This window comes from Mobula birostris, chromosome 8, assembly GCF_030028105.1.
Source record: "Mobula birostris isolate sMobBir1 chromosome 8, sMobBir1.hap1, whole genome shotgun sequence".
NCBI classification, from domain to species: domain Eukaryota; kingdom Metazoa; phylum Chordata; class Chondrichthyes; order Myliobatiformes; family Myliobatidae; genus Mobula; species Mobula birostris.
The window spans coordinates 93,922,615-93,935,601 of record NC_092377.1 but is presented as its reverse complement, the minus strand read 5'-3'; the positions used below and the strand labels follow the sequence as shown (position 1 = coordinate 93,935,601).

At 39.3% G+C, this 12,987-nt stretch overlaps 1 protein-coding gene across 1 annotated transcript in view; it reads left to right on the top strand.

Moving 5' to 3' along the window:
• Positions 1-12,987, top strand: part of LOC140201494 (serine/arginine-rich splicing factor 7-like) — a 33,760-nt gene that overhangs the window by 7,573 nt on the left and 13,200 nt on the right. Inside the window, exon 2 of the mRNA XM_072265687.1 lies at positions 7,697-7,877. Coding sequence (XP_072121788.1) covers positions 7,697-7,877 — 181 coding nt within the window. The remainder of the gene's footprint in view (positions 1-7,696; positions 7,878-12,987) is intronic.

The following is a 12,987-nucleotide window of genomic DNA, read 5'->3' as shown; positions in this document are numbered from 1 at the left end:
TCAGTGCTGTGACCCCAGTTGTTTACAATATATATTAATGATTTAGACGAGGGAATTAAATGCAGCATCTCCAAGTTTGGGAATGACATGAAGCTGGGCGGCAGTGTTAGCTGTGAGGAGGATGCTAAGAGGATGCAGGGTGACTTGGATAGGTTAGGTGAGTGGGCAAATTCATGGCAGATGCAATTTAATGTGGATAAATGTGAGGTTATCCACTTTGGTGGCAAGAACAGGAAAACAGATTATTATCTGAATGGTGACTGATTGGGAAAAGGGGAGGTGCAACGAGACCTGGGCGTCATTGTACACCAGTCATTGAAAGTGGGCATGCAGGTGTAGCAGGTGGCGAAAAAGGTGAATGGTATGCTGGCATTCATAGCAAGAGGATTCGAGTACAGGAGGAGGGAGGTTCTACTGCAGTTGTACAAGGCCTTGGTGAGACCACACTTGGAGTATTGTGTGCAGCTTTGGTCCCCTAATCTGAGGAAAGACATTCTTGCCATAGAGGGAGTACAAAGAAGGTTCACCAGATTGATTCCTGGGATGGCAGGACTTCCATATGATGAAAGACTAGATCAACTAGGCTTATACTCGCTGGAATTTAGAAGATTGAGGGGGGATCTTATTGAAACGTATAAAATTCTAAAGGGATTGGACAGGCTAGATGTAGGAAGATTGTTTCCGATGTTGAAGAAGTCCAGAACGAGGGGTCACAGTTTGAGGATAAAGGGGAAGCCTTTTAGGACCGAGATGAGGAAAAACTTCTTCACACAGAGAGTGGTGAATCTGTGGAATTCTCTGCCGCAGGAAACATTTGAGGCCAGTTCATTGGCTATATTTAAGAGGGAGTTAGATATGGCCCTGGTGGCTAAAGGGATCGGGGGTATGGAGAGACAGCAGGTACAGGGTTCTGAGTTGGATGATCAGCCATGATCATACTGAATGGCAGTGCAGGCTCGATGGTCCGAGTGGCCTACTCCTGCACCTATTTGCTATGTTTCCTGGTGGCCAAACACTTCATTTCCAATTCCCATTCCTGTTCCGACATGTCGGTTCATGGCCTCCTCTTGTATCATGATGAGGCCACCCTCAGGGTGGAGGAGCAACACCTATATTCTGACTGGGTAGCTTCCAACCCGGTGACATGAATATTAATTTATTCCTTCCAGTAAACCCCCCCCCCCACCTCTGTTTTCTACTCTGGCCTATCACCTCTCCTGGGTCCCCTCCTTCCCTTTCTCCTATGGTCTGCTCTTCTCTCCTATCAGATTCCTTCTCCAGCTGTTTATCTTCACCATCAGTGTAGCTTCACCTATCACCTTCTTGCTATTCTCCTCCTCCCCACCATCTTTTTATCCTGGCATCTTCCTGAAGAAAGGTCTTGGCCTGAAATGTCGACTGTTTATTTATTTCTTTAGATGCTGCCTGACTTGCTGAGTTCTTCCAGCATTTTGTGTGTGTTGTTATACATACTGTTACCAAAGTAAGTCTATGTGGTCTATTGTAACTCAGTCCACATTATCTACATGGACTGAGTAACACTGTAGATTTTTTTCCCCTGTCCTCTTGTGACCAGAATTGGGATTATTTAGATAACTGAAGGAAGGCTAAGTATCTTGTTTGTCTCTGTTATTGTGTGAATGAATTTTTGAACAAAGGTCCTCATTAAGCTATTTTGGGCTTAAATATTAAATCTGAAAATTAGGATGTAGAAAACTGGACCTCATGCTATTGCTAACTTCCAATGATTGGATTTTTAAATTGCTGTTACCAAGGGGTGTGGTATTTAAAAGTAGTAAAATTGAATGTGAATACCTTTAAAGTTGTGCATCCATATTGTATGGATTTCTGTAACTATTCTTGACTAGTTTAAACCAGTTGTGTGCAGATGTAAATAAGGGAGAATTGATGTTTGTCCAAGAATATTTGAATTTCTAAAGAATTTGCAGGAATTTGGAAAGAGCTTGAAATTTACTTGAATGTAATTCAATTGGTAAATATCAGTCATTGAACTTTTCATTATTACCTGGGAGAGTCGGGGTGAGGGAAGATCCCTAAATAATCATTGTCCTTGTTAAAATCACTGGAGCACTTGTTTCCCTATCACCATTCTAGCTCAATTTAGCCAGCTGTGTAGTTCAAGAATTCAACATTATGCCTTCTAATTTAGCCCAGATTGTCAGGTAAGCTATTGAGAGGCTAAAGTGATTTTCTGTAATGAATTAACTGCAAGGAATATGAACTGCTTCTCCATCTAATCTCCCAACCAAACAATATGATAAAATCTAGAGCTGCCTTCATCTCTCACCCTCGTAGTCCAAGATATCTAGTTAATAACTTAATTCACCCTGCCTCAGGAATAAATGAAGAACATTGGGAGAGAGAGAGTGAGGGAGACACAGAGACAGTTCTGCTTGCTTATGTTATTTTAGCTTGGTGGAAGATCATACTTAATGGATTTGAATTTACTGTATCCACCTGATAAAACACTTTCAAATTGGATACTTTACTGTCAAAGCTGATGTCATTTGATGTTTCTAGTGTAGTGTTGACATACTGATTTAAACCAGAGATTGCTGGAGCTTTGTGGGCAGATATGAATTCAGTGGTGACTTCCATTTCTTTTTAATGGACTATTGCTTCACCCACTTGCTAGTGTGCTATGAAATACTATGAAGTTTTGTGACAGAATTGTTCATCAATCCACAATATACCCAGTAAAAAACATATTACTCTTCCGATGTAGTTATTGAGATGAATTTAAAAAGGCTCCAAGTAGGGACAAAATTTGGGAATTCCATGACTTTGGTAAGTTAAATGCACCTAGTGTGGTAGTGTAGTGGGTTGTGCATGTTGCTCTCACTTTCAGCTTCCGCTGCTGGCTGACAGTCTTGCAAAAAGGGGAGCTCAATGTGTAAGTCTCTCCCTGCCGGGCTATAGCCTGTCCAACAGTAAGCCTCCTGTAATGTCTCCTTGCTGGCGACATACGGAAACTGAACTCCTTTTGGACTCAGGCTGCACTACTGAGGAGGGGGACATGGTCTGGCCCCTGTACATGTAGCATGAAGGCCTACTGGTGTGTAGACACGCCCTGGTGCTCATGAACCAGATCCCTAGCTATGGGTAAATAACCCCACTGCCTTGTGGGCAGACTCGAGAAAGATGAAGGCTATGGGAATAAACGCTGATGGCAAATCTGGAGTGGAGCCCCTGAGGCACCTGGACAGCATTGAATATCTTTCCGGCAGCTCCTGCAGCCAAGCTGGTGCCACATGTATTGCTTCATATGCTTTCCTTTGGACTACACTGATGAGACCGAGAGAGGGATCTTGATGAATGGAGGAGAAGATGGCGGCACAACGCATCTTGCGTGGCCACTCCGGGGAATGATATCTGTTATCTGTCAAGTAGGGTGCCGTGCACAATTGTGATTTGATGGAGACAGACGTAAGAGGACGGAGGAACATCTGGGGAAACTTCTGAAATGTCTTTTTCACTGCCGCTGTTACTGTGAGATCCAGAATCTCTGGAGGGGAAGGCCCCGAGTCCTCGGCTTTGCTTGTTGCTCGGCGGCTGGGACGGGGTCGAAGCGCTCGGCAGAGATGGTACTCGGTGTCGAAGGGCTGATTGGATGGACTCAGAGTTGGCTCGGGTCGGGTGCTTCCAATGCATCGACAGTTGTCGGTTCCTGGAGGTTTATGGCATAGAGAGAGAGAGTTTCTCCCTTCTGCCGCCTGCTATTGGGGACTATCAGGAGTCGATCGGAACTTTGAGACTTTTTTTTTACTGTTCCCATGGTCTGCTCTTTATCAAATTATGGTATTGCTTTGCACTGCTGTAAGTATATGTTATAATTATGTGGTATTATCAGTGTTAATTTTTGGTTTGTCCTGTTTTTTTTTGTGATATTACTCTGGAGGAACATTGTATCATTTCTAAATGACAATAAACGAGGACTGAGTGTCCTCGTAATCTAATCTAATCTAATCTAATCTCAGGATCTCCATACCTTCTGCCTCAGCCTGTGATGATCATCACCCATTGTCCTTCAAGACAGATGGATGCAATCAACCACCAAGTGTTAAACTACATTTTGAAAAATGTCTGCAAGGTTTAGGTTATAAAATGAACATGTGATTGCACTACTGAAATAAAATATTTGATTAATTATCAATTTATATTTATGGTGGACATTGATCTTGGAGTTAGAAATTTTAGACTACTAATTTGGAAAAATTATGAACTGTAAATAATCAGTATTCAACACTGATCTTATACTAGCCCACAAAATTCCAACAGTCTCTGCATCTTACCTTTTCTAATATTGTCATCTCTGGTATTTCGCACCATTGATCTTGTCACATAGAAGAATTTTCAAAGAATAAAATAGGAAGGATAAAGCACATTTTTAATTACTTTTGAACAATTTTCAATTTGAAATGAGGATTTGTACATATGTAGGATTGTGGTTAGTTGAAACTCCTAACTTTAAATTATTTTAAAGATAATTAGGGTTTGAAATTATTAATATCTAGTTAGTCCTTTTGAAGCCAAAAAATTTGCTGAGTTGTAAATATAGCATATAAAAATCATGCAGAAAATTAACATTGTACACCAAAGTTTGCTGATAAAATCCTGAAGTTTTGCATCAAATCAGACTTCTATTGATTATGCTGAGTAGGCAGCAGACTATGGAGCATGAAGTTAGGAATAGTATATTCTGAATTTCCTTATTACATTCCAGAAAGTATAATATTGAATGGTAGTTTTCTTTTCCTAAGGCAACATGTAAGATGTGAAAATTCACCGCTAATGGTGTTAGACTGTCAGTAATAAAGAGCAATGGGTCATGTGGTATATTTCCCACTTCTCTTTGTTGTTTAGTTATTGCTTATACTTCTGGCTATTAGTTTAATACAGTCACCCAGGTTCAAGTGAATTGAAATACCAGGCAACTTTTTCTTGTTACTGCTCATTATAGACTTAATGTTCTGTCTGCCTGTCTGTATCTTGTTTTACGGCGGTTGGCATCCAGCTTAATGGTGCATTACCGCCAGACTTAATGTTGATTGTTGTGTTTCCCTTTAATTTCCTAAGCAAGTCTATTAAAGATAAATTAGTGTTACCTTCCACAATGACTGATGAAGGAATATTGGTCAAAACATTGGGGAACTTCTGATGAGATGGGTCATGTTTTTCATGGCTGTCTAATGTTTGAAAGATGTTTAATGTCTCCTCTAACTGGGACAGCCAACAAATATTTCATTAAATACTACAGATACTGTAGCAAAATGTTTTCCCAGACTACTTATGTGCTTTGACCTGGTATAGAGAGCTCAAAGTGGTAACCTTGTATTAGGTGGGTGCTGAACCAAATGAGTATCAGGATTCTGCTAACCATGCAAATCCGGAGAATCACTTCTGCATCAATACACGGCGCAGCATGTTGCTGCTGGCTTATCTCTACTATCAACTTAATTAGACTGTTTTTCTTACCCTGAGCCTTTTGTTCTTAGAATCTTCACTCCAGTTCATGAATGCAAGAGATACATTTGTTGATCTTAGTGTCTGAACTTATCATGTTTTTCATTTAGATGAAGCCCTTTCCAATTATTTTCCCAATTATCTTCAGTTCTAGTATGACTTCCAATCAATTTTATTTTTGTTTCTTTTTTACTTTGAGTAATATTGAGCTACTGCTATCTGGTTTCACATTGACCTTGTATTAAATAAATCTGATGCAGCTCATGAGACAGGTAACTTAACCATGTAGGGCAAAGGCGTTTGTCATTGATGCTGCACTTCAGTTGTTCTTACAGTAATTTTACATGAGTGCTTATGGATTTTTAAAGGTAATGAAAGTGTAATTTGAAGTATAAGTTACTTTATATGCATGCCATTTTCTAAAATGTTTTTGTCACTGAGATATTTACAGTACTGTGCAAGGTCTTAGGCACCCTAGATTTTTAAAATAAATTTTGTTCTAGATTAGGAATTCCCAAGCATGGACCCTTATCATTAACGGGTCTGTGGAAGGTTGGGAACCCCTGTATTTTGATTTTTTTTGTCTTTTGTATTAATGTGTCAGTAGCAAAGAGCAATTTGATATCCAAGCATTTATTTTTCAAAAAATGTAATGTTACAGAGAATTTTTAAATAGTTTGTTAAAGAAAGTTACATATTAAGTAATAGTTTACTTTCAAATTAAAAGTTGATTACTTTGTGGGTATATAGCCCAGTGCATGATTAAACAAAGATAATTAACAGGTACTAATGATCAATGACATAGTGAAGTGAATGAACTATTCTGATTAACTGAAATAGAAATGGGTCTAGAAGGAATCAAACCGGACAACCAAACTAAAAGGTGAGGGTGTGGCAGATGTGACAATTTAACCTTCAAGTTATCAATTCTTACACCTTGGCAAATTGAGCATAGCAACAAGACACAAGGGTGGTCATCCTACAACAGCAAGGTCTCTCCCAAGCAGAAATTTTGCAGCAGATAGGAGTTTCAAAGTATGCTGGCCAAGCTCCTCTGAAGGAGCACAAGGAAATAGACAAGGTTAAAGAATAGAAAGGCAGTGGTCAGCCACAGAAACTGAGTACGGCAGATGTCAAATTGATGTCTCTTCTAAATTGGAAGATGTCCTGTACTGTTATCAGCTCTGAACTCACAGAAACCACTGGAACCCAAGTACACCCCTCTACAGTCTGAGGAAGTCTTGTCAGGAGAGGTCTTCATTGAAGAGTTGCTGCCAAAAAGCCTTTCATCTGAAGTGGAAACAAAGCCAAGGGATTCACCTACGCACAAGGACCGGGACGCTGAACAATGGTAGCAGGTGAGTCAAAATTTGAAGTTTTTGGCTCAAACAGGAGGCACTTTGTAGGAGAGCTGGAGAGAGCTATATGGATGAGTTTCTGCAGCCAGCAGAGTAGCACGGTGGAAGTTCCCTGCAGGTTTGGAGCTGCATTTCTGCAAATGAAGTTGATGTTCTGGTGGTCAGAATTAATGGAATCCTCAATGCTGAGAAGCATAAGCAGCTTTTCATCCATCACACAATACCATCAGAGGAGGCATCTGATCAGTCTCAACTTCATTCTGCGGCAGGATAATGACTCCAGACACATTGGCAAGGTCATAAAGAACTATCTTCAGCAAAGAAAAAGAGTTCTGCAATAGATGGTATGGCTTCCAAAGAGCCCTGATCTCAACATCATCAAGGCTGTCTGAGGTTGCTGGAGAGAGAGAAGTGAGACAGCCAAAGTCTGCAGAAGAAACATGGCAATTTCTCCAAGATGCTTGGAACAAACCAGCTAATTTCTTATCAAACTGCATAACCCTGTACCTAAGAAAATTGATGCAGTTTTAAAGTCAAAGGGTAGTCGCATCAAATATTGATTTTATTTTACTGTTTACTGGGTTTTATAGTTTTTTGATACTTAGAAACTTCATTTCATTATTTTTGAAAGCATCTTCGATTTACAGATTTTTTTATATGTGCCTAAGACTTTTGCACAGTACCGTATATCCTTTCTCTTGGTGTATATATTCTTATAATTATGTATTTTTGTTGTCTTTTAAAGTCCAGTTTTCTTCTGAAAATCACATAGTTAATTTTTTTGTAATTCAAAACAGTTTTATTTAGTGTTTTGTTTTGCAGATTCTAATAATATCTGGTATGCATCTCAACAGAAACCAAGGTCTATGTAGGTAACTTGGGAACAGGTGCCGGTAAAGGGGAACTAGAGCGTGCATTCAGCTACTACGGGCCACTGAGGACTGTCTGGATAGCACGGAATCCCCCTGGTTTTGCTTTTGTGGAATTTGAGGAGCCTCGGGATGCTGAAGATGCTGTTCGTGGTTTGGATGGCAAGTAAGTAAATCTTAAAGGGAAGCTAAACCCCATTGGTAAAGTCTTGCTTTCATTATTACCAGCTATTTTTATTGCATAATATGAATGTTTTCAGTTTTATTTGAAACTTCTGGTCAGAATGCACTTGTCACAGTATGCTCTCTTAGCCATCAGTGTCCATGGAGAATTATAGAGGCACGGGGGCATTGCCAATTGAATGAGAATTGTTTGAGAAAACATTACTGTACAAATACACATAGAATCAGAATCAAGTTTAATATCACTGATAGGTCGTGAAATTTGTTAACTTAGCGGCGGTGGGAGGGAATGTGGACTCAGACCATGAGAGGCCTGTGTCAGGCATTTTCATGCCTTACACGGCGCAGATTGGAAGTCTGTGTGGGGCGCCACTCCTCGCACAGACACTAGAGCAGTGTGAGGTTAAGTGCCTTGCTCAGGGACACAAACATGCTGCCACAGCTGAGGCTCGAACTAGTGATCTTCTGATCACGAGACGAACGCTTTAACCACTTGGCCACGTGCCCAACACGGCGGCAGTACAATGTAATACATGATAAAATAAAAATAAATTATAATAAGTATATATGTATATTAAATAGTTAAATAAGTAGTGCAAAACAAATAAAAAGCAGTGAGGTAGTGTTCATGAGTTCGATATCCATTTAGGAATCGGATGGCAGAGAGGATAAAGCTGTTCCTGAATTGCTGAGTGTGTGCCTTCAGGCTCTGTACCTCCTTCTCCATGGTAAAAGTGTGAAGAAGGCATGCCTGGGTGGTGGCGATCCTTAATGATGGACACTGCCTTCCTGAGGCACTGCTCCTTGGATATATCTTGGATACTACGGAGGCTTGTACCCTAACTTTTTCATTGTGCAGCAGTAGCAACCCCCCCCCCCCCAAACCAGATGGTGATACAGCCAGTCAGAATGCTCTCCACGGTACATCTGTAGAATGTTTTAGGTGACAAACCAAATCTCCTCAAACTCTTAATGAAATATAGCTTCTGACTTGCCGCCTTTATAGCTGCATCGATATGTTGCGACAAGGTTAGCTCCTCAGATACTGACACCCAGGAACTTGAAATTACTCACTCTTTCCACTTCTGACCCCTTTATGAGGATTGGTTAGTGTTCCCTCGTCTTTACAAGTTTCTGCAAATTATTTCAATATTGTGCAGTAGCCCGTCTCCCTTACCTCAGTGATGTGGCCAGTCAGAATGCTTTTCACGGTACATCTGTAGAAGATTTTGAGTGTTCGAGTTGATAAACCGATCTCCTCAAACTCCTAATGAAATATAACTGCTGTGTTGCCTCCTTTATAACTGCATCAATATGTTGCATCCAGGTTAGCTCATCAGAGGTACTGACACCCAGGAACTTGAAATTGCTCATTCTCTCCACTTCTGATCCCTCTGAGGATTGGTTTGTGTTTTCTTGTCTTACCCTTTCTGAAGCCCACAATCAGGTCTTGGTCTATGCATACACATTTAAATAAATTGCCAAATTACTTGTCATCTCCTTATCCTTTTAAATAACAATGTTTTACAGTGTAATTCTATATTCAAGGCAAAAATAGAAATCAAGCAAATAACTGCAATCATCATCACATGAAGGCCAAAGCTGTTGTTGCTAATTAGCCTACAACTGCACTGCTTGTGTAAAGTAACTAATCTAAAAATGTCTTTTCATTAATTTTACATATTACATGAAATAAAATTGAGCATAAAACAAAGTGTTATGTAGGTCATGCATATTCTTTGAAATTTTTGCGGGGTTAATGAGAATTCCTGTTGGCTAAGTACCGGATAAACAAACTTATCTATTTTAAGGTATTGAATGGCAGGAGTTTTCCCCTCCTAAAGATATTCATAGAAATATAAAGTAGTAGCGTGAAAACTTACATTCGCCTGCAGAACCTTACTTGCATCATATAAGGGTATAGTTGTTAGGCATTGTGTGCTCTGATCAGAGGATAAAGAACTTGAGGGCCATTTATTGTAATTTTAAATAAGAAGAGAATAATGCTACTGACATTTGGATTTAGCTCCCCTTTAAATATTGGGGGGGGGGGTTGTCAGAGTAACAAATGTGTAAAATGTTATATGTGTGAAATATTCAGTTGTTATAATGCAACATTGTACAGAAAAAGAAACCATGAGTGTTGTCATTATTGTAACAGAGCCCATATTAACGCTTATGATGTGGCAATTGTGGAAATGCAAGCTATTTTTCAGGTGTCATGTACTGGTACGCTAGCAGTTAACTATTTTCCCTTCAGACATGTCCAGTAACTGAAGATGTTCATGACTGCTCTTCTACCTGGTTGAGATCCTTTGAGTCAAATTTTATGCAGTTGAGTAATTTCTGTACCTGTTAAAAATGTTTGACTCCTGTTAGATTTTATACTGTGTGTTATATGGTCTCTGGTGAGAAGAAATGACAGTAGCTGCTGAAACAGTTACCCACTGCTTTACGATCCATTGGCTATTTGGAACACTAATGCTGATCCAAGATTCCCAACTTTTTCTTGGTTGAGACCTTTCGGTGACTTGATATCTCATGAGCAACTTCTGTGCAACAGTGCATTGGTGTAATTAGTTACACAAATCAAGCAGTGGCTGTTTTTGGATTATACATAATTTCCATTGAATCAACATGAAAGGAATACAAGATGGCTTGCTTTTGTTGGTTCCGGTGATATGAAAAAACTGATTTATCTTTGTGTGAACTTTTATCCTTGTGCAGTTTGTGGAACCTTGGTTAGGTTTTGGAGAATTTTGGCAAAGCTCTCTTTATACAATATCTCATCGAAAAGAGAACATTATTAGAATTGAAAGCTGGAACTGTTCACAAAAGGTGCTGCTTTAAAATAATCTGGCAATGGCCATTGATCAACTTCTTGCCAATCTTGGGTTATGCTATAAAGTCCCTATAAAAGGCAGGAATCAGCAAAATTCTGTAATTTGTTTCTCTCTTCCAGAGACATACTTGCTAAATTGTGATAGTGCAGAATTATACTGTTGATCTGGAATTGTTATCTTTACAATCTATAACAGATATATAATGATACATGGGAGTTTTGGGTCTTTGTAGCATTACAGGGGCTACCTCAGCATAGCAAGTAGTATTTGAATAATAGATCGTGATACAAAACCCAATTGATCCAGCTTTTGCTTCTGGAAATTGGACTTAATATGAACATATTCTGAGATTGCTTAAGGGTATAGTTTCTCTATGAATTGAAGCTTATTTACTTCATCTAAGTTTAAAAAGAAACATATTTCTTGTGGCTCAGTTGTATTGGCGGCTTACTTTCTTAGCTGCTTCTTGTGCCTGTCTCTGAAATTCTTGTTATGTATAACTGGTCCACATTTCTACAGAGCTGCATTTTTAAAAAGATTTGAACTATGACTCATGTCCTTCTGTTAGATTTTGGGTTTCACTTCGTCAGTTTTATAGCAGTGATCTGCTTCTATGGTTGTGCTAATGTTTTATAACTGAAGTTTGAGTATAGAATGAATCACATGATAATGCTTCCTCTGAATCTACATTCTGCATAAGCACCTGGGCTTTGTGTCTTGTTTTTGAATATTTGCCACAGGTTTGGGAGCATGATGAAAATGTATATTTTCACGGGTGGCAGCACTGTCACCCACTGGAAAATTCTCCCTTCAAAATACTGTGTGCATAGCTGAGGGCATTCTGCTTTAATGTTTGTGGCTGAAATGTTAGGAACTGTCACAGAGACATTGTAAGTTTAAAGTTGTATTGGAATTTGGTTTGAGTGAGTTGTTTCTTGTAAGAACCAAGTTCAACTGGTCAATAGTGTGTGTTGGTATACCCTTGGTACATGCAATACTTGAAAGCTTCTAACTGTATGAATATTACAAAGCACAGTATGTCAGGAGGTGAATAGTTACAGACATTTCTACAGCAATCTATGAATTGTTAATTGAACAATGTAGTTTACTTCTGTACCTTTTGTCGGGTCTCATTAAATGGTATTTAAATTGATTTAGTCACCTACAAATCATGATTTAATGGTCTTGGCAATTCCACATGATTACAGATTTACCATGACTAAATATGTAAACTCTTGAAATCCACCTGGTTTCCTTGACTGTGTAAGTCTAGGGAATACACCCCGGTCCCACCAAAGCAGTGAGATTGAGTCGGCTCTCCCACCCCAAACCCCGGTTCGTGTGGATGCTGTGTAATTTGCTACCCTATTACAACTCAAATGCACATGATTAAAGGAATTATATTTATGAATCTTAACTAAAGGGTTAGTAAAGAAAGAAAAAAAACAAAAAGGGCTCATTATAATTAAACAGTCAAATGTGCACAAGTTGTAGAAGTCATGCGTATTCACCGATCCTCAGTAGACCTTGGCACCTTGCTCCATTGAATCACAGCCCTCCACTGGGTCGAATATTACGACCGGTTCTTTCCAGCGTCTTCACTCTTCATCTTCCACTGAACAAAGGACCCCAGCTCACACCAGTGCCAGGCACACAACACAAAAACCTGCTCCCCTGATTGGATGTCTCACATTCCAAAGCACCAGTTATCTCTAAGCATAACTCAAACACGGCTTCTACATTACATTAGCAGTGAAAGCTTTCCCAGGGTGAAACTCTACTGTTGCTCCCTGAGTGAGTGAGTGAGTGTGTGTGTGTATATAAAAGACTATATATACCTTTTTCTTTGGTATCCCTTGCTGTTGCTTTTCTCCTAGATAATTTTCACAATAATGCTGCCTGTGTGGTAAATGTCATTAAAGTACTTTTTGTAAAGACAACTTTGGATTTCCATCATTCCACTGTGGTTTTGGAATCAGTCATAGTTGAACATTATTTTTCAGCAGAAGTGTCCTTGTGTCTTCTATCACCTAACTTATCACCTAAACTTTGCCCCTAAACTTCAAATTGATGTGAACAGTACTTGTTCAATGACAATGGAAAAAGTTATTGAGGCAATTTATTACCCAATTAATCTCCTTTCTTAAAGGTAGGATCCTGTGAGAGATAATATTTTGTTAAATTATGTTGAATAACTTTTCTGTCTATGTAGTTGTATTCCAGTCATAAGAATGGATAAAGTTATTGTGC